Source organism: Triturus cristatus, chromosome 1_2, assembly GCF_964204655.1.
Source record: "Triturus cristatus chromosome 1_2, aTriCri1.1, whole genome shotgun sequence".
Classification (NCBI taxonomy): domain Eukaryota; kingdom Metazoa; phylum Chordata; class Amphibia; order Caudata; family Salamandridae; genus Triturus; species Triturus cristatus.
The window spans coordinates 1,010,680,344-1,010,701,848 of NC_140580.1; the positions used below are offsets into that span (position 1 = coordinate 1,010,680,344).

Consider the following 21,505-nt stretch of genomic DNA (forward strand, 5'->3'; position numbering starts at 1 on the left):
ACCAAATTTGGCAAAAAGGTAGTCCTCAGTTCAGACTCGTGCCTTTTGCTTAAATGGTGTAAATCCGTTCAGTAGTTCCTGAGAAAATTACAGTTAAAAGTACATATATATCTATGGCCTCAGAGGATCCGCGCACCCTATGCGCACGCCCTCCCGATCACGCGCTGAATGCTAATTGGCTGTCAAGTGTCTTTCAACATTTGAAACCAGGAACTGTTGGCAGCCATTTTGTGCCTCGGTAGAAGCGAGGCTGAAGAAGTAAGTGTGTGAAAGATATAAAGGGGGCAGGGTATAAATACTCTGACCCTCTAGAGTTGCTTAGGGGGTCCCAGAAGGACCCCCAGGACCCCTTTTTTAATTTTTTTTTTAAAGCCAAAATGCGTGCAGGGTGCGCGGATCCAGCCGTAAAAAAGAAAAAAACGAAGCGCTTTCTTAATAATTAGCCCACGGGGAGGCCAAATCCCCGGGGGGCAAAATGTGTAAAAATTAATGGGGGGCCCAGGGGGGCTCTCCAGCCCCGGGGACCGCTACCCCCCGGGGCTAGAAAATAAATCGGGTGGGGGGGCTGAACGGCCCCCCCAAGCCCTGGGGACCACCACCCCCGGGGCTTTATTTGAGGGAGGGGGGCTGCGTGGCCCCCCTCCTGGAGCCCTCGAGGGCCCTGGGGACCGCCACCCCCCAGGGCCGGCTCCTACAGTGTCCTGGGGTGCCCACCCCCAGGACACTGTTTGCTATGAGAGGGCGGGAGTCTCCCGCCCTCCCATAGCAAACTTCGTTTGGATTTTGAAAGAGAGAGCAGGGAAAATCCAAACCATATTGCTTTTCCACACGGGGAGCCGCATGTCAGCAACCCATGTGGAAAAGCAATGCCGGCTCCCGAAGTACGCGGGGAGCCGGCTGGAACCGTGGGGGCGTTGGAGCTCCCCCCACGGTCCCCAACGTTTTTTTATAAGCCCCGGGGTATGGGGCCCCCGGGGATAACAAAAATTAGTGATAGGGGCTATTTTATTCGTTACGGTAAAATTATGAGTCGCGCATCCTATCGCGTTGGGTGCACGATTTCTCTTGCGTTGGGTGCACGGTTCCTAACGCGTTGGGTGCGCGACTCCAAGCAAAAAAAAAAGCTGGCATTTTTGGGAGATAAACCTCAAGCTTATGTGTTTCGTTCTTGAGAGGCTCTAAAAAGAGCCGTTGTGTTCATTGAGAGTTTTTGGTACTTATAAGTAAGTACCTATACAGAGTCTAAAGTTGTTGAGGAAGACTCTGTTTCCTTCATCAGTAAAGTGTACTCCATCTCTCCTATACATCTCTTGCTTATGAAAACGCAGATTGTTATTGTAAATGGACCTCATTCTATAGTCTCGGCGGAAAGCAGAAACAGATTTATTCACGTTTCTTAGCTTTCTCAATCTGTGGACAAAAATGATTGGACCAGTTCCATTTCTGCCTTTGGCATATGTTAGAATACACAAAGGCAGTTTTGGGAAAAAGTGAAATCAATTCTGCAAAGGTGTCCTTCATAAGCATTTCCAGACCTACCCCAGTCAAAGTGCCTAGGTCATTGCCACCACAGCGCACTATTATGAGGTCAGGGTGTTGGGAGCTGGATTTTACCAATGGCATCAATTGGTGCCACTTTAACCCTCTCTGTCCAATACTGTAACCAAAATGCTTTTACGCTACTGTTTACATGAGATGTCGCAGGACTGAATCTAGGATCCAGTCCTGTGGTTAGAAAAGTAATCCATAAAGTAACTATTTGCAGTTAATTAGAAATTCCCATTGAGCTCAATGTTGCATTGTGTTTGAAATTGTGTTGCCCATTGCAACAACTGTAACTACTGTACTTAAAAGTCTATTGCCTATTTGTAAAGTATTTAAACTAAAGTAATTCATTCTGAGAAAGTATATTTTGTAATGTAATGTATAATGTAATTTAAAAAATAAAATATCTAAAAAGTAATAGTTTAAAAAAACGTAGGAAATCAGTATCAAAAAATCAATATAACAATGAAGACATTTAAAAATTGTCATTTACAAAACGTTTGAAATTCAATGAAAAAACCATAGGTTTCAGGCCTGATATAGTTAGGAATTAGCATTTTAAAAAACCTTTGAAATTCACTGAAAAAAACATAGGTTTCAGGCCTGATATCGTTAGGAATTAGCATTTGAAAAACCTTTGAAATTCACTTAAAAAAACCATAGGTTTCAGGCACGTTATAGTTGGGAATTAGCATTTAAAAAACCTTAGAAATTCAATGAAAAACCATAGGTTTCAGGGGCGTTATAGTTAGCTGGACATTTCCCTCGTACAAAACCATTGAAATTCCCTGTTATAGTTAGTTCAGCTAACTATAACTCGCGCCCCCGTAATGCACTGCTGATGACGTCACATATCACATCACTCATGACATGGTCAGTGACATCACTGATGACATCTCAAATGACATCACTGATGACATCATTCGTTGTCTGTCTGTTTCTGCAAAGTTTAATTTTGTTTCATATATATGCCAAGCTGTATTGGAGAATGAGTGGGTGTATAAGTGTCTGTATGGAGGATTTAGTAGGTGCGTGACTGACTGTATAAGTGAGTGATTAAACGTATCTTACTGAATGCATGGGTTAGTGACTAATCTGTGCAAATGTCTGTATGCGTCTGTCTGTTGGTGTGTAAGCGGATACATGGTTCTGTGAATAGGTACATGAGTGTCTATATAAGTTATTGATTGGTTGTCTGAGTATCTGTATGGGTGCCTGAGTGTTTGTGTGGGTGGGTTGTGTGTGACTCTGTGCATAGATGTGTCAGTGGGTGATTCACAGGGTGCATGGTTTCAACACTAGGTCTGTAATGGACTGTATGGGTGGGTGAATATGTGTATGGTTGTGTTAGTGAGTGAATATATATTTCATTAGTACATGTGTAATTTACTACATATGTGAACGGCAGTATATATGTATGTTGGAGTACAGAATTGACTATAACTGAGAGTGTGTGATAGTGTGAGTGGCTGTATGGATGGGCGTGTGCTTGTATCATTGATTGTATAAGACCATAAGAAAGTGCTAGTATTTGTATGAGTAATTGAGGTTGTGTGTGTATAACTGTATAGGTGAGTAAATGGCAGTGTGATTAATTATTTGCATGACTGAGTACGTGTGTGAGTACCTCTATGGATGAGTAGCGGTGTGTGAGTGTCTATATAAGTGTATGAGTGCATATGATAGTCCTGTACTGAGTGACCATAAGTATGAGTGACTGTACGGGTGAGTGAGTGGATGGGTGTTTAGACCTAAGACTCTGTGATGGGGTGTGTACTTATTGGTGTTGGAGTGTCTATGGTTTTGAGAGTGGCAGTATGTAATTTAGAGTGGGTGTATCAAAGGTTATATTAGATTGTGAGAAGATGCATCAAATGATCACATGAATGACGTCATCAGTGATGTCATCAGTGATGTCATTTGAGATGTCATGAGTGATGTCATCAGTGATGTCACTGACAATGTCATGAGTGATGTAATATGTGACGTCATAAGCTGTGCATTGCGGGGGCACGAGTTATAGTTAGCTGAACTAACTATAACGGGGGAATTTCAATGTTTTTTTACGAGGGAAATGTCCAGCTAACTAGAACGCCCCTGAAACCTATGTTTTTTTCAGTGAATATATATATATATATATATATATGATCAAGGCCCTCCGGGGCTGAAACGCGTAATGGCTGCTACATCGCTGTAAGGAGGAAAATAAACGCATTCTACCGCCAATTTGATGTGGTCTACGCTCCTTTGTGTTCAAAAGAATCGAGGAAACTTACGAGGAGTTCGTGGATATATATATATATATATATATATATATATATATATAGCTATATGCTCCGGGATCCCGCACGTGGGCGGGGATAATTCACTGCTTATGACTTTGATGAGTATCCAATGGAAGAGAATGGCAAATACCCACAATATTATTTGAAACACTGGCTTTACTGTCATGTCCTGTAGTATTGTAGGTATGTCCAGAAGTACATAGAAATTCCATGAAACATCGACAAAATAACACAATGCAATATTCCATTTGCATCACTTTAATTAACTTGTGGGCTGTGTGACAATGCCAGGTCCATTTTCCACTGATTAGAATATACTTTACAATAAAGTAACATAAAAGATGTTGTGTGATGCATTTAATACCCAGCATGAGACTAGCTATTGCACTTTATGAACCAAGGTACTGCTTTTACCTATTTGCAGACTTGAGACACCTCGAGTTGCTGGAAAACAGAAATGTTCACTTACTGGACAACAGGACTGCATTATATTCTAGGAACCTATTAATACCATGCAATGGTAACAAGCCTAAAGAAACCAGCAGACATATAGACCCTTACCAGAAGGGCCATGACATATTCCAGCAATCTGTGAAGTTAAAAAGAAGTCAGAGAGCAATAACTATCGCCCGCAAATCAATAAAGGTACGCTATGTAATGTCCATACTCACTCCTATGGAATTCTGCCAGCAGGAATCCAAACTAGGTTTGGTGATTTTATAAGGTCTTTCTACCAACTTAAGGAACTGGCAGACTGAATAGCTGTTAAGTGATCCTTCTCTGAGATGCTTTCAGTTAACTACCATTCAAAGTCATCATTTTACTTGGTGGCAGACTTTGAGAATAAAGTTCCATTGAGCGTCCACAGCTGAATCTAGGAAAAGGCACACAGTGATTTAGCAACAGTAAACAACTTCACAATGCCACGTTGGATTGTACCTAGCAGGATATTGGCTCCAATGTATCGGTTCTTCTAAAAACGATTATGCATAAAAGAGATTTAGCTTGTAGCCCAGTTGATTTCTCCCTGTGTTGGGAACTTCTTTGCTTACCCCCACTAAATAATTAGTCCTGCAAAATTGGAGTTAAACTTCATGGGTATACAAGTGGTGTTACTATGTTTTCTTTGGCTTATTGGCTTGTCCAGCCTGATCTCTCATTATTAAAAAAGAAAATAGCCTGATACACAAAGGTGTACCGCACAGCTCCAATGCTATTCATAACATATCCATGAATCCTGGGACAGTTTCATATGTAACTATGTACATTTACAGTAGGCAGGGTCATTTAATTGCCATTCTCACCTGGTGCATACATTGGCACATTGATACAATTAATTTTGGAGATAAGGAAGGACATTCATCTATGCTCTCCCTTCATCTGCAGAACGCAGCTACTGAACAAAAAATGTCACCTCCAGCTACAAATATCAGCCGTAACCCTGAGATCTATGAGCAGCAAGGTATTTCTTCACTGCCAGAGTCCAGTATTCAGAAATATTTCAAATAGTTCCTGAGATGATTATATTAATCCAGCCTGTGTGAGGAGTTTGCCGTCACAGTCTTTCCCCTGAACAGTACAAGAAGTACACAACACTCCACAACATTTGGGCAGTGGTTTTGAATGCTTCTGAGGGTTGCCTCTATATAGCATGGTCATGGAAATTCAAAGAGGGCCTTGATTTAGCCTGCAAATCATGCTAGCACATCGTCCAACGCTGGTCCCCGTTGTCCATATTCTGATTCGAATACACCTGGGCTGTCTTCTAGCTCGCTTGGGTTTCAACTTGTTCTCTTCCTTCATCTGGGGTCTCTCAGTCTCTTTTTAACATCCGACAACTCTTCAGGCTCTCCTTTTGCATCAGCATAGTCTCTGGGTTCTTCGCTTATCTGAGAGATCTCACAGGTCTTTAGGGAGCTATCTTTCTCATCCCTCATCTGGGAGATCTTGGTGCGTTCTTCTCCAACCTGGGGAATCTCCTGGCTTACATCACAGACCTGGTAACACTCCTGGCTTGTGTGGCTTAGCGGGGAGCATGCCTGATTTGTGTTGCTCAGAGAAGAGCCACCCTGGTTTGTTTGGCTCTCAGAGCTGGCTTTTGTCTGGGAGATCGCTTGACTTGACTCACTGAGATGGAAGATGTCTGGTCCATTTTCTGCTTGTAATATCTCTACATTAGCTGCTTCCATTTGGAAAGTCTCCTGGCTGTTCTCATTCTTCCAGTCCAGTTTGACCTCCTGCTGTCCCAGCCCCAAGCTGCTCACATGGCCTGAAAGAGAAGTGAACACTAGTTTTACTTCAAAAGCATCTTCCATTGAGCAATTACAAAAAGGGGCATTGATCATCACAGAAGGGCTCCCTTCCTCTTCTCTGGGAATATTTGCAAGCAAAAAACATAACAAGGAGATGTTTATATGCAAGAAAGTACAGGGAAACAAAAATAATTTTAGCCTCACTGTCCTCATATAATAGTTCCTGGGAAAACCAGTGGGATAAGTAAGGGCAATATTATACATGGGATTCTCTATATAAAAGCCAGTCTCTGAATTCTTTGTAATTTGCGACCTGAGATGCACCAAGTCACCGACTATAAAGAAATTACATCAGAATTTAACTGTGATAACTTATGGACAGCTGAGTTCTGACTTCACAGCGCTTGCTGCCCTCAGTCAAGGGGAAAGGCAGGTCAGGTCTCAGAGTAAAATTAATGCAGTTGTTTACTGAACGAAAACAAAACATAGCTTTTCTTTCGCTCTGTTTTTCTACCTGCACAGTGACAACCAGAAAGGAGATTTATGATAACATGTTTTTTTGCACTCCTTAAGGTAATTATAGAAAGTTAGGGCCACATGTATCAAGCTATTTTGCATTTGCAAAGAGGCCGATTCGCAGAATCGACCCATTTGCGAAGGCAAAAAAGGCTTTTCCAATGTACCAACCTCGATTTTGCGATTCAATAACCTGTTTCCGAATCGCAAAATGGGATCGTGATTCAGTATTTGGAAGGAGCGTGTTTAGGGCCGATCTTCTAAGAGTTCCAGCACTCTGCTTCTGAAACCTCAAAAATTCCAGAAAAATAAAACTTGTAATTGGGCGTTCTCGGGTATCGCCCCGGGAATCTGGAACTCCCTGCCTCCGCACATCAGACTGACCCCCTCTACGGCAAATACCCTTTCAGAATGGTAGCACAAGCATTTTTTCAGAGCAGGCAGTGGCCCCACTGATGATAATGATACATGTGGCCCTTAAAATCCTTCTGCATGTTTCTACACATTCCAAGCTACTACACCTTTTAAAAAAAAAACAAATCAGACTTGTAGTAAACTGATTCGACTATCTTCTTGCTTTTTTGACAAGTTTAATTTTGCAAAAGAGATTCTATTTGTATTTTTCAAGTTTGTAAAAAAGCGCTCTCTTATATAAAAGATATACGTAGCAAGGATTTAAGTGATTTGTAGGAAAGGTGATGGAGTGTTTGAGGAAATGGGCCACTAGTTGTATGGCCTGTACAAGTAATGGGTCCACATTCACCATTTGCTGGGAACCAAACACCCCATTGTAGTGCTCGACTCTCAGGGTGCGAAGCAAAGCAGTCCAAAGGCTACTCAAAGGAGGTGATGTGGGCTAGTAAGCACCATTATCTCGCAGTTAATAAAGGATTGTCCTTTCTGTGCTTTTTCTTAAGGAAAGGAAAAGTACATTTATTACACGTTACTCAATACTGTGCAGTAATTTACAAATATAAATAGGGCTGGTAGAAATTCCTTTGGCAACATTACATTTGACCCCTAAATGGTCATGAGCCCAAAATCACAGTACCACCACCCCGCCCCCACCCCCCTACAATACAGCACATAACTATATATGGGTGTGTCACTTTGCATCAGGTCAATGTTACCACACTTCAAGATCAGAATCACTTGATAATACTTCATTCCGACTCTAGTAACCATAATCCCTCGGCACTTACTATGAATAATCAAGCATTGCAGTCATTTGCTCACATTATCATTGAAACCATTGCCGCCTTTCAGGAATATGCATTACTATCAGCATTACCAACCCTTTGCATAAAGCATTGTCAAGAAAATCGGATGGAGCATTGCATAAAACCATTATGAATAATAGCTTTAAATAAAGCATTGCCAAACCATTATGATGAACACTGTTGAATAAGGTGTTGTTTAAATGCACACCATATGTCGGTGTCCCTTTCAACAACCTTCAGGCCTTATAAACCTGCCGTCATAGACTCAGCCTCTAGAGGGAACTGCACTCCCAGTTGTGGAGCAAAGCTCCAGCTTTGGGAATCCTTTCCTAGACCCTGCAAACTTAGGGGCATATTTATAAAATAGTGGCGCAGTGCTGTGCAGCAGTTCACCTTGCTGCGCTACGTCACTGGGAAAGGGCAGGAATGTGCTGTATTTAAGGAATACGGCACATTGCTGACTTTTCCCTGTGCACTGAGGCCCTTTTGGCAGCCTAGTGTCAATGCAGGCACCCTTGCGCAAGGGTGCCTGAGTTGGATACAGGATTGTTTTTGTGCAGGAAGGGACACCTTCCTGCACAAAAACAATCCTGAGAGGCATTTTCCTCTATGTGTGCTGCAGAATGAAATACACACTGAAAGAGGAAATAATGTGGAGAAATAAAGATATTTGTCCTCGTTACGCCTCTCTGGGGGAGGCGAATCTCCCATGCAACAACCATGAAACGCCTATCCAGGGCAAAGTAACCAATGCAGCGATTTGCGCTGCGTTACATTACTCCAGATCTTTACAGCTACTTAAAGCCACATAAAGTGGCTTAGCGAGGCCTAAAAAATCTGACTTAAGGTTTGCATTGCTCTTGCACCATGTTGTGTGGTGAATGAGCTACGCAAACTGGGTAAAAGTGATGGCCCTTATGGTTTGCACTTTTGGCAAAAGTTTGTTGGGGGAACTGCAGCTCTTTTGTAGCCCCCGCACACTCCCTAGTTCCATTGGTGGTGCACACGCCATCCTAGGGCTACCAGATTAATGAGAACTCTTGGCTTTTGCAAAGCCTCGCAGAGAATTATGGGGTGCTTCCTCCTGGGATGCGTGCTCACTAATCAGGGGGCTCGGGCACATTCTTTTCTTGTTGCCACGTGGCCCTGCGCTATGCAAACTTTTTATTTTGCTTGGGTTGCCCTGTACCACCTGAGCACCCTACATGCCACTCTCTGGCTTGGGAGCAGCCCAGGAAGCCAACCCCTGGCTGCCACAGCCGGCTCCTTGTGTGGATTGCACTTTCCCATGTTGCTGTGAGAGCCAGCAGTTCTTCTCCTCTGCGCCTCCTGCAGGCAGGGCACTTAACTCCGTGGTGGCTGTCTTCTCCCTCCAGACACGGGCACAGGGAGCGGGGCAGGCCCACCACTGTTGGGGGAGTGCAGCGGCGCTCCCCTATTCTCCGCGTCTCTGCCAGGGCCCAGAGTTGAGATCCCGGGTACCTCCTCTCTTGTCTCCTGGGGTAATGTAATGACACTTGCCGGTAGTTGCTAACATCGGGCTTGGAGTTGAGATCATGGTCCCCCTCAGCTGACTCTCGCGGGCATGACAGCACTCCTCGCTTCCTTTTTAGGCGGTGGGAGGCCCAGAGTGAGGGTCTGTGCCCCCATCGATAAAATCCAGCCTGGGGGTTGGGATTCCATGGACTTCTGGGGAGGGGGACCCATGCACAGCCCCTCCCAGGGAGGACATTAACCAGTCCTTGAGCTGACCCATCCCCGGGGTTTAGAATCCTCAGGCGGTGGAGTTCCATGTGCTACAGAGTCTCGTGGGGTTGGGGCAGTCAAGGTCAATTCCTTTTTCTCCACATAGCTCGGGTCCTGTTGGGCCATATTGCTGATTTTGCTCCTGGTGGTAAGCCCTAGTCACCTGGAGAACCTGTCTTAGGTCTCCTGGCTTCTAGGGTGGCAAAGTTTGCAGGGAGCTGGTTCCATTGGCCCACTGCACCAGTTTTTCTCCTCTGGTGCTTCTCTCCTCCTTGGTGCAGGAGTTCAGTTCTTCCCCCCCAATTACTCCTTAGGGAGTGTAAGGGGACCAGCATCCCTGGTACTAGGTGGAGACTGGTCCTGGGGTCAACCATAGTCACACAGTTCATGTGGTCATCATGGAGCTCCTCATTACAGCGGTCTATTTTCGCTGCCTCCAGTCCTAGTTTCAGGCCCATCAAAAAGCAGCCTCTCCCCTTGTGCAAGACATTTTAACTGGGGGCAGAAAGTTCTAGAAGCCAGGCACCCCTAGCTAATCCTAGGGCGCCACATCACCTCTCTGCCCGTAGGTCAAACCCTCCTGCATAGCATGCTGGGACAATTCAAGAAGGCGTCATCAGGGTCTGCTACGGGGGCCTCAGCTCTGCACCTTGCTGACATCACTACTATGGCCTCTCTCACCAAAACTTCAAAGAGGGCCCCCCTCCTTTGTTTGCTCGAGATGTCTGGGCTGCCTCCTTTGTTCAGTGGGCTTAGGTTGGCCCATCCCTGGTGGGACAACTGATTAATGGATGCAGATCCTTACTCCCCACCACTTTCCTCTTCAGGAGCTCAGTGAACTCCCGCTCATTGCACCCTGTATGTGGGGAGGCCTTTGTTCCGGCTGCTGGAGAGAAATGCAATTAACCTAGACCAGCAGGGTGACAAAATGCCCGGGCTCTGATCCTGAGCTGAGACAGGGAAATATGACAATTCTAGGTGATCCATAGGTTGTACAGATACCTTCTTGGAACTCGCAGACTTAATTTTGGCGCACATGTTCTACCCCATTTTGATAGGTCACTGGAGTTTATAGGCGAAAGAGATTTAAAACTGCACTCTAAGGCAGTTTTTCCCCTATGTGTATAAAAAAGTCACACTGCCGACAAGAAAGTAAACCTCACTGACTTTTCTTATGAGTGTACACTAATTCTAAAAAGTGTTCCCCAGGTCAATATCTAATTCTGCAGAATTCTCTCTTATATTAAAAGGATAACACTGGTGGTAAACATGCGCAGTCCATTTACCATGGGTGAGTCACCAGTTGGGAGGCTCACTCACAGTAAAAAGGGAAAAACCTAAGTGATCAAAAAGCAATACAGACGGATTACATGGGAAAACCCAATTTTGTTAGAGTAAAAATGTATTATGAGGGATAAAGTACCCTTTGTCGTACTTGATAAGGCTATTTCAAGTCAACTTGGAGTTCCATAGCCTTAGAAAGGGACTCTGCTGTTGGCCTCGTTCCTCTAGACGGTCATGGAACTCCTCAAAGGCTTGAATTATCCTTATAATGTATAATATATATATATATATATATATATATATATATATATATATATATATATATATATATATATATATATATATGCAAAAAAGAAGAAGAAGAAAGAAGGAAAAAAGAAGCAGAGAACTCTGGGTAGTTCTCAAGTTTAGGTGGAAAGCAGCTCCTGTATGGAGCACTCTCAACACCAGCGACACTCTAGATCTGCTCACCTCAAATGTCTGTTTTTCTATCAAAATCTTTAAGCATAGGATTAGCACAGTGCCATCCATGCCGAGATAGAAAAGGACAAAGTCTTTTGCCATTTGTACAGCAAAGTCTTTAAGCATAGGACTAGCACAGTGCTGTCCTTGCCGAGCTGTAAAATGACAAAAGCCAATTACCACTCCAGGCACAGTATTACAGCTTTGAGTTGGTAAAATACCAATCAAGCCAACCTGAAATGAGTAAAAGCAACCCCTGACACAGTGTTTCGCTCTAATTAGAGCTCTTCAGAGAGGTATAGCTTTGTCCAGACACAAGGGAGCACCCAGTATAAGCTCCTGTATGGAGCACTCTCAACACCAGCGACACTCTAGATCTGCTCACCTCAAATGTCTGTTTTTCTATCAAAATCTTTAAGCATAGGATTAGCACAGTGCCCAGTTCTCTGCTTTTTTTTTGCATAATTTATTCGTCACTCTATGCCTGAAAGGGTATTTCTTTGACTTATACTTTTTTTCACTGGCTGGCGTGTAAAGGGGAAAGGAACAGCTTGCCGATTTATCAAAGGTGGTTTGAAGTTATGGTCCCGTCCCACTGGGCGCGTGCTTGCTAGGCATGCTGGATGATGTAGTTCTTGGCAGAATACTGTCCATAGTGGATGTCGCTTGACCTTCACCTCCTCAATTGTAATCCCGTTGGGTCGCTGTAGGGAAGGATCCTCGCTCGCTGCTTTAGTGACGCCGCTCCAAACAGGTACGTTGTTCCGTTTTTAGTGCTGTCAGCACACGGACCTGTTTCTCAACAGTGGGGTGTTCTTCGTGGTCAGAGCGGACCACAAATGTATATCTTGTGTATCGTCTTACATACACTCCTTTCGATCAGGAACAGACGATGCGGACCCAAAGTTTGGTGCAAATAATTTAATTAGTGCCCTGCATCACCGCCATAACGCGTTTCAGCCCTCATGGGGCCTTGATCACATGTATAAAACACATACACATATATATCTGGGGGTGTGACCCCCGTCAGCGCCTGTATCAATGTAATAAAATAGAAACAAACGAGGTATTCCTTTTTTTTAATTATCATTTTAACAGCATAGAATAGTTACTAATAAGATAAAACATCCATGGTAATCAAAAGTATCATAAAGCTGATGAAAATGGATTCTAGATAGATACACACATGGTGCTAATGACAAAGTAATTAATTTTTTTATTTTAAACCAGCCCTGCTTTTCTGTAGGAAAGTAGATTCTGCTATCACGGTTACCCCCACTTTTTGTCTAGTGTCAGTGTGTTTTTGACCTAGTCTGCCGGGATCCTGCTAATCAGGACCCAGCAACTGTGGTTCGTACCTCCACTACTGTTGTACCCTTGTAAGTACCTAGTTTCTGATGGGTACATCCGCCAGTGGATTCCTCACCTTTTGAGTAACCCTTGCGCAGCATTCCACAGAAACTTTTCCCCATAGCTCTCCCACATTGATGAGGATGTCACAATGGAACGGCTCTGCTCACGACCCAGCGCGACGTCATTGGAGCCATTAGGAAGGCCTTGTCCGCTTGCTGACGTCAATTCCCTTTTTTGCGCTCCGTCGACGCGTAGCGGTTTTTGCAGGGCTCTTCATTTCTTAACAGTTTAACATTGTTACAGATTCATCTGTAATTATGGCAGAGCAATACTGCCCAGAAAAAATCTGGGTTTAAACCTTGTAGGGAATGCGGGGGTCATATGTCCATCACGGACCTTCATGATGATGGTCTTTGATGCCTGTCATCTGACCACGATGTCAAGGGATGTTCATCGTGTCGGCATATGAATCCAAAGGCCCTCAAAGAGAGGGAAGCAGAAGAGGGGCTGAAGAAGGATGAGATCGACGTCAAACTCACCGACTCCACACACCTCGAAGTCGTCGGGGAAGCACAAGAAGAACCGGGGTCATGGCTCCAGACGCTGTTCTTCTAAAGACAAGTCACCGAAGCCGGGGTCCTCAGCTCTACGGCGTCACAGGAAAAATGAAGTCTCACCTTACCCTTCACCTCCGGTGACTGAAGCTCACTCTCTGACTAAGAGGGGCTCTCCGATGCGCAGGGAAGCGACGCCCCCACCTCCAACCACTCCACCTTTGCCTCCAGTGTCTCCGGCGCCGCAGCCAGATCTAGTCTTATAGCCTAGAGCTGTTCATGAACAGGCAGTACCGGATCCGTACCCACCCTTTCCGGCTCCTGGTACAGATCCTTCCCATTTCTTAAATGCGATGTATGGCATGTTTGCCAGGGCTGCTAACCCTTCTGGTGAGCCTGTTGGCCCCATGGGACCTCTGTCTTTTAACATGAACATGCCATTTCATTATACTCGGGCACCTTTTATGCAGATGGCCTCGAGTTGGCCTTTCCCGAAGCTGATATTTGACGCCAATACAATCCCTGAAAGGCCTCCACCGATGCCAGCCCCGAAGTCACAGGCGCCCCATCTGGTGCCACCGATACCCAAGATGAGATCAAGAAGGGACGCACAGAGGCTTCTGGAGGAGGAAGAATTTCAGGAGCAACAGTAAGAGGCTGAGGAAGGGGAGATTGTTGATCCCATGCATGAGTTTGAGGGGCATCAGGAAGCTAGTGAGCTAGATACGTCAACAGAATGGGAACTCTCTTCTCCTAAGGGTCTTCCTTCACAGGAGGTCTCTTCTTACTACTCAATTATCAGGAAGGTAGCTGATGTTCTGGACTTGCAGTTGCCCACTGCAGATATTAAATCAAACATCCTGACAAAGGTTCTTCACACTCCTTCATCTGTGCTCTGATTTAATGAGGCTTTGACGAAGGTCATATTGGAAGTTTGCCAAAAGCCTATATCTGCCCCTGCTGTGTCCAGATCGGTGGCAAGAAGTTAAAAAGTTGCACCTGGGGATCCACATCCATCTCCCAAGAGCTTGGTAGTTCAGGTGTCTTGCTCTTCTAAACAATCTTCTGGCACTTTTATGTCCACACCTGGAGATATGGATTCAAAACAGATGGAACAATCAGCAAAGAAGGTATTTTCATCAGCCAGTGTGGCCTTAAAAATCAACGAATGCAACATGCCTACTGCGTCGCTACATTCATGCGTTGATGGATTAGACTAGGGAGGTGATCCCTAAACTTCCAGAGGATGTCCAGGGCCACTTTGGGGAGGTTCGGTCGGACACTCGAGCTGCGGCTCAGGTTATTCAGTCTGGGCATGACACAGCTGACTTTGTTGCTAGAGTGATGGGTTCCTCAGTGGCAGCTAGGAGGCACAACTGGCTAAGAGGGTCTGTTTTTTCTCTGGATGTGTAAGCCGGCCTTTTGGATTTACCCTTTGATGGCTCTTGACTTTTTGGAACCAAAGCGGGCTCAGCGCTTCAGCTCTTTAAAGACAGTAGGGCCACTGCTAGATCGTTAGGCCTGTAGTCCCAACCTAGAGGCTTTGGTTACCATAGATTTCGGGGCTTTGGCAAGGCAACCTCATTTCAGGGCCAGCAACAACAGCAGGCAAATCCACTGTATAGATCATACAAAGGGAGAGGTTGAGGTCGCCGGCGAGCCTCAGCTCGCCAACACGTCTCCTCCTCCTCCTCCTCTCCTGTTCCCCCAACTCTTTCCGCAGGAAAGCAGCTCTAGATCCCCCATCTTAGAGCATGTTGGTCCCATGGGAGGTCGGGTGTCCCATTTTCTATGAAATTGGAGATCTGTTACATCAGATCTCTGGGTGTTGGATCTCGTAGAAAATAGATACACCCTTCCTTTCTGGGAGTTTCCCCATCCTTTCCCTCCTCGCCAGGGTTGGTCATCGGAGGACCATCTGTTGCTCCTGCAACAGGAGGTTTTATCTTTTCTGCAGAAAGGTGTGATAGAGTTGGTTCTGAAGCAGGAAAGTGGTCAGGGATGCTACTCCTAGTATTTCCTGATCCTCAAAAACGACGGGTGTTTTGAGACCGATCCTAGACATCACCATCTTGAATTTTTACCTCAAGCAGGAGAAGTTCAAGATGTTGACCCTGGCTCAGGTTCTTCTGGCACTGCAGCAGGAAGACTGGATGGTGTTGATTGATTTACAGGATGCGTATTTTCACATTCCCATCCTGAGGTCGCATTGGAAGTATCTCTGTTTTACCGTGGGATCTCAACACTACAAGTTTGCGGTATATCAATTCTGTCTTACATCCACACCACGTGTCTTCACAAAGGTGATGGCGGTGGTAGCAGAACATCTCAGAAGGTCGGGGATTCCTGTTTTCACCTATCTGGACGACTGGCTGCTCAAAGCGGTCACCAGATATGGTGCTGCATCATGTGCAAGTAACAACACGGCTGTTGTTCGACTTGGGTTTTTCGATAAATGTACCCAAATCTCACCTTGTGCTCTCAGCGCAACCTGTTCATAGGGGCAGTACTGGACCCTGCTGTGAGTCGTGCTTTCCCGCCTCCTCAGAGGATTCTAGACATCCAGGATGTGATTCCAATTTTTCAAGATGGAGCGGCTCTTTCCAGTCCTGAAGGTTCAGCGCCTGCTTGGTCTGTTTGCTTCCGCATACTGTTGGTCAACCATGCACGCTGACACATGAGGGCACTCCAGTGGTGCCGCCACAGGCAGTGGTTTCAACACAATGGAGATCTCAGGGAGGTGATCAGAATCTCCAGCGAGACTGCAGCAGAGCTGTTATGGTGGAGTGTTACAGGCAAACAGTCTCAAGGGAAGCTGTTTCAACCTCTTTCTCCGGTGGCCGCAGTGATAACGGATGCCTCCACTCTAGGGTGGGGAGCTCATCTGGGGGATCGTGCGGTCAAAGGCCTTTGGTCTCCAAAGGAAAGATTATTTCACATCAATCTTCTAGAATTTCGGGCGATACGTTTGGCTCTCAAGGCCTTTCTTCCCTCCCTTCGCGGTCAGTCATTTAAGGTCCTGGAGTCTGTGTGCACTTTGGAGCCGGCTTTGCTGTGACTCCGGGTACCAACGCAGACCCCGGCTGAAGTCTCTCCTCCTTCCCAGCTGGACATCAACACGGCGTCACCTCGACGCTGTTTGACGTCGCCATGATGCCATTCATTGTCATTTATGTAGACGTATGCGGCACCAGTCATTTCTGTGGAGGATCCACAAGACCTAATAGGGGAAGGTTGTGAGGAGATGACCCCCTTGGAGCAACCTTCTGGGTTGGACAGCTGGATTGCGGAGCTGGGTGAAGCAAGCAGGCTAAATGTGTCCCCTGCTTCCTCCCTTTTGTCACCTCCAAGCCTTGCTTCGGAAGCCAGTTACACTTTGGCAGAGGTTTTGAGGAGAGTGACTGATATCTTGCATCTTACTCGACATAATGTGGAGAAGACTATAGACCCTCTTATTGAGGTTCTACACTTCAGCCAATCAGGGATTGAGACGGTGCTCCCTTTCTGTGAGGCCCTTACTGACATTTTGTTGAGGGTATAGGTAAAACCGGAGTCAGGTGTGCCAGTGGACCCCATCATTGCCCACACATCGTCCTGCCCCGGATGACGCCGCTTGCCTTGTTCGGCAGCTGACCAACCACAGCTTTGTGGTCCAGGCCATTATGGCATCCCCAGAGATGGATAACCTCCCTCATTCCCCTCTTGATAAAGAATCCAGGGAACAGGATTCTCAAGGGAAAATTAATTTTTTCCTCGACAAGTGTGGCGTTATGCTCCACTAATGCGGCCTGTGCCCTCCAACGCTTTCTCCATACCCTGTGGGAACTCTTTGAGTCACTTTTTACCCCTTATTTCCGGAGGCTAACAGGGGCAAGTTGCAACAGTTGGTTTCAGATGGCCATCAAGCAGCCAAACTGCTCATCAAATGTGGAATGGATTACACTGACTCCATCGGACTAGCCACAGCGTCTCCTGTGGCATTGCGAAGACATGCATGGCTCAGGACGTCTGGATTTTCGGAAGCTGTCCAGTCAGTCTTGATTGACATGCCGTTTGATGGAGCTCATCTTTTTGGAGCCCATGCAGATGCGGCCCTACATAGTTTTAGGGCTAGTCAGGGAGGGTAAGTCCCTTAACCGGTCTCCTCCTTCCTTTTTAGGTCTCGCCTAGCGACACAGCACATGCGCTGCTTGCCTTGGCGAAATCTATTGTTGTCGGTTTCTTGGCCGAAGGGGGACAGGACATGTGCACGCGCCCAGAAGACAGGACGTGTGCACTTCTACGGCTGAAGATGTTAGCATAAAAGACAGCAGGCGTGCGCGGACAGGAGATGTGCACGCGCGTAAGGCTCGGTCGCTCGCTCCCTCTCTCCCTCCCGGTCTGTCTGTCTGCGCGCACGCAGGAGATATGCACGCGTTCAGCTGGCAATGTCCTCACCCTTCAGCTCTGCCTCTGCCCAGGCATGGAAGCGCGTGCTGCCCTGCTTCACAGCCTTTCAGGTACTCCTCCAGGCAACCTTCTCCGCCACCACAGCATCTTTGCTGCACCCCAAATCTTCTGTCACTTCCCCAACACTCACGGAACTTGCTGGCAGTGGTGCTGATGTTGAAGGCAGTTCCGCTTTTAGCTGCCCCGCTCGCCGGGGGCTCCCCGTGTGCGGGCACGGGCCTGGTGCCCCCTTGGTCGGGGCTGTCTGCTTCGCAAGGCTGCTCCTGCCGCTCCCAGCTGTTGTGGTTCGGGTCCTCCATGGCCTCGTCGTCCATACTTGCTTCCTCCATGCTGCCTCTCAGCCTCCCGGTCGTAGGGCGCGCGCCCTGCGGCTCCTGCTGACCATCCTTGCGCCGCCACTGAGCTCTACGAAACCCACAGGCTGGTAAGGTAGTGACTATTCCCATTAGAGAAAAGCCACTTGGCTGCGGCGAAGCATCACGACATTCAAGTCAAGTTACATCTTATTTGTGCGCCGTATTTATACACATGGCAGCGTGACTAGACTTTTTGCATAAAAAACGCAGTTATTGCAAGTTAATTAAGAAGAAGTAGTTAGGTGTTGAACGTCGCAGAATGGGGATGTGTTGGGTTCCGGGAATGGTATGGGCAGCTCTTTAAATGGAAATATAGAAATGCAGGTACTCACTATTCAGAGTATCGGTTTCCTTCTGAGAAGTGCCCATAAAATGTATTGCAGTCGTGCAGGCACTGTCACTTTCAAATTAAACAAGCGCAGGTACCCGGTACCGGGCAGCTCCTGGTCATTTACACCACTGATTAAGGGTTTACAGGGCAGCTGAGGATGTCAAAGGGTTGGTAAATAAGCGGAGGTGCCAGGCGCACGCCACTCACGCCTCCCCATGCTGCACACTGCGCAGCAGGCTCCCCCTCCTCACCTCAGAGCCGCCCCCTGCAGAAAAGAGGTAAACAGACCTCTCCTCCATCGGCACGGGCGGCCAGGAGTTGCTACATGCGCCAGGGGCTGGGTAAATAAACACACCACCGGTGGAACAGACCTCGCATTTACCAGGGGCAGAGAATGTTTCACAACAGAGGCATTGTGCGAAGAATGCAAACACAGAAACAGCTGGTGTGCCAAGCACCCACTACAGCCATGCATACCGTCCAACACTTCCCACTTACACCAGCCGACACACCCACACTGTTCCCACCAAGCAGGGACGTCACCCAACCGCCCCAACATGGAACATATCCAAGCAAGACCACCCCACATCTCCTCATGCTTAAACGCAGCCCTAAGTTCCCCACAGCACGTTTAGGGAGCCCCTCTTAAAAAACACGCACGACACTGTGATATGCGTGTTAGACTAGGACTAATCATCCTAATTAGTAACAAGCATTTGCAATGCACTAGGTCTCACATTTGCGAGAGTTTGAGCTATTAGCATTGTAAATGACAATGCCTTTTATTTATGTATTTTTTTTGTAACATAAATAAAAGGCATTGTCATTAACAATGCCAATAGCTTAAACACTTGCAACTGCGAGACCAATTGCATTGCAAATGCTTGTTCAGTTTGTGTGGATGGGGGTTCCCCTTTTTAATGCGGACTTTTCTCCTTTGTTAACTCAGCCTGTATGTTTTTGCACCACCTATTCTATTGATGTTATTATGGCTTCTTTTGCTGGTCTTTGCAAATACACTTTGTTGCTGGAACCCAGTGCTTCTAGTATAGCCTTTTCAGGTCTTTTGTTTCCGTTTTTATACAGCCACAGTCATGGATCTTTAAGTTAGGTAAAGGTTTATTTCCTGCCAGGCTGTTCTTGTGTTGAAGTATTAAGTACTACTTCTTTCTTATTGAGAGAGTGTTTGCCTCCGGATTTCTGATCTCTGGATGGTCTTTGCAGCTGCATAGCTGTTTTGGTTTTTCATTTTACTCTGATGAGGAGCTTAGTCTCAAGGAGGTGATACTTTTTAAGGTATATGCCCTTCTCTATATGGAGTATTGGTTGGCTATTGTATAACTTGTATGTGTATTACTAACGCAGTCTACTGGTTTACTATTGAATTGATCCCTCTTGGACTATATTATATGCCCTTTAGGGGCTATTAGGTGGGCTCATAGCCATTATTTTTGTTCAATGCTTCCTTTCACTCTTGTCTGTTTTTTTCTAACCAAGGTATTTTCTGCAGTTTGTTTTCTTTACTTGAAGCGGACTGCTTATGTATTATGAGTGTTTCGAACCACCATGATTGTATTCTTAGAATACAAAGGCCCATAGATCCCTAATTTTTTGAAAGGCATAGGTAATTCCTTTGTTCAATCTTGGAACAAGGTGGGTTAAGCTCAATGCCTTAGACTGTCTGAGAGATAATGTCTGAAACAATGAAGGCTGTTTTCAGTCATGGGCTACATAGTAGGAGATATGTTTGGAATAAGAAGGTATTCTTCTTACTCTTCTACAATGTTTCTGCATATGTTTTTCTGTTAGCTTAGCTATTACCAGTCTTTTTGAAGTATGTATCTAATTTTCTTTTCGGTACTTCACAGTCCTGGAGAATTCATGACTGCTGCTTCTTGAAGAAGGGTAAATGATGGTCATGTTCAGACTGCCGGGATAGAGAGATAGATAGAGGGATAGAGACAGAGAGATAGAGAAATAGATAGATAGAGACAGATAGAGAGATAGAGAAATAGAGAGATAGATAGAGATAGAGAGAGATATTTTTTTTCTTTGTGGCAAGAATTTATACAATTAGCATACTTGCTGGAAACCTTTACCAGATTCAAAGCGGTTTGGTGTTATTTTTAACTTTTAACATCCTTAAATTATATGAAGTAACCTTTGGATGATCATTTTGTTCAAGCAAATATTCCTTGTATCAGGGAGGTATTATTGTTCTCCTTTTATGGTGTACAGATTATGTCTTCAATTTTGTATTGAGATTCATACATCCATGCGGACTAAGACAGCTTTGCCTGTTATCTGTTTCTGGAATGATTTTAATGCCAGAAAGATTGCTAGTAACTCCAAAATATTGATGTTGAGAAGCTTTTGCTGAGGTGTCCATGTGCCCTGTATGGTGTGATGAAGTAGATGAGCTACCCAGCCGGTGAGCGATGCATCTGCTGTTAGCACAATCTGTGGCACCGGTTCTAGGAACGGTCGCCCTTTGAAAAGATTTTGGGTGTTACACCACTGCAGAGAGCGATGTGTGCGGCCGTCCACCAACACCAGATCGGTTAGCTGACTTTGAGCTTGATTCCACTGACGTGCTAAGCATTCTTGTAAGGGGCGCATCTGGAGTCTTCCATGAGGTACTATGAATATACACGAGGCCATCATCCCTATTAGTTGCATGAACACTCGAGCTGGAAGTGTGTGTTGCGGCTGGAATTTTGTTATAAGGGCTTGCATGCTTGCTATCCTGGCTTGACTGGGATATGCAAGGCCTTTTGAGGTGTTTATTGTGGCACCTAGATACTGTTGGATGTGGGACGGTTGGAGGTGAGACTTTGAGGTTTATGGTAAACCCTAAGTCGTGAAGTAGTTGGATTGTGGTGTGTGTGTGATTTACACACTGGTATGCGACTTGGCTTTTATGAGCCAGTCGTTCAAATATGGGAAGACGAGAATTTGTTGCCTTCTTAAGTGGGCTGCTACCACTGCTAGACATTTTGTGAAGACTCTGGGTGCTGTGGTGACTCCGAATGGGACAACCTTGAACTGGTAATGTTGACCGTCCACTACAAATCGAAGATATTTCCTGTGAGTAGGGTGAATGGGAATGTGGAAGTAGGCGTCCTTGAGATTCAAGGTGGCAAGGAAATCGC

General features: G+C 45.8%; 1 protein-coding gene across 3 annotated transcripts in view; it reads right to left on the reverse strand.

Moving 5' to 3' along the window:
* Positions 1 to 4,072: 4,072 nt before the first annotated feature.
* The window catches only part of LOC146868591 (ER degradation-enhancing alpha-mannosidase-like protein 3), a 276,166-nt gene continuing 258,733 nt past the window's right edge, over positions 4,073 to 21,505 (reverse strand). For all 3 annotated transcript variants that reach the window (XM_085611786.1, XM_085611769.1, XM_085611776.1), the window contains exon 20: positions 4,073 to 6,099. In XM_085611786.1, coding sequence (XP_085467912.1) covers positions 5,630 to 6,099 — 470 coding nt within the window. In that variant the 3' untranslated portion in view covers positions 4,073 to 5,629. The remainder of the gene's footprint in view (positions 6,100 to 21,505) is intronic.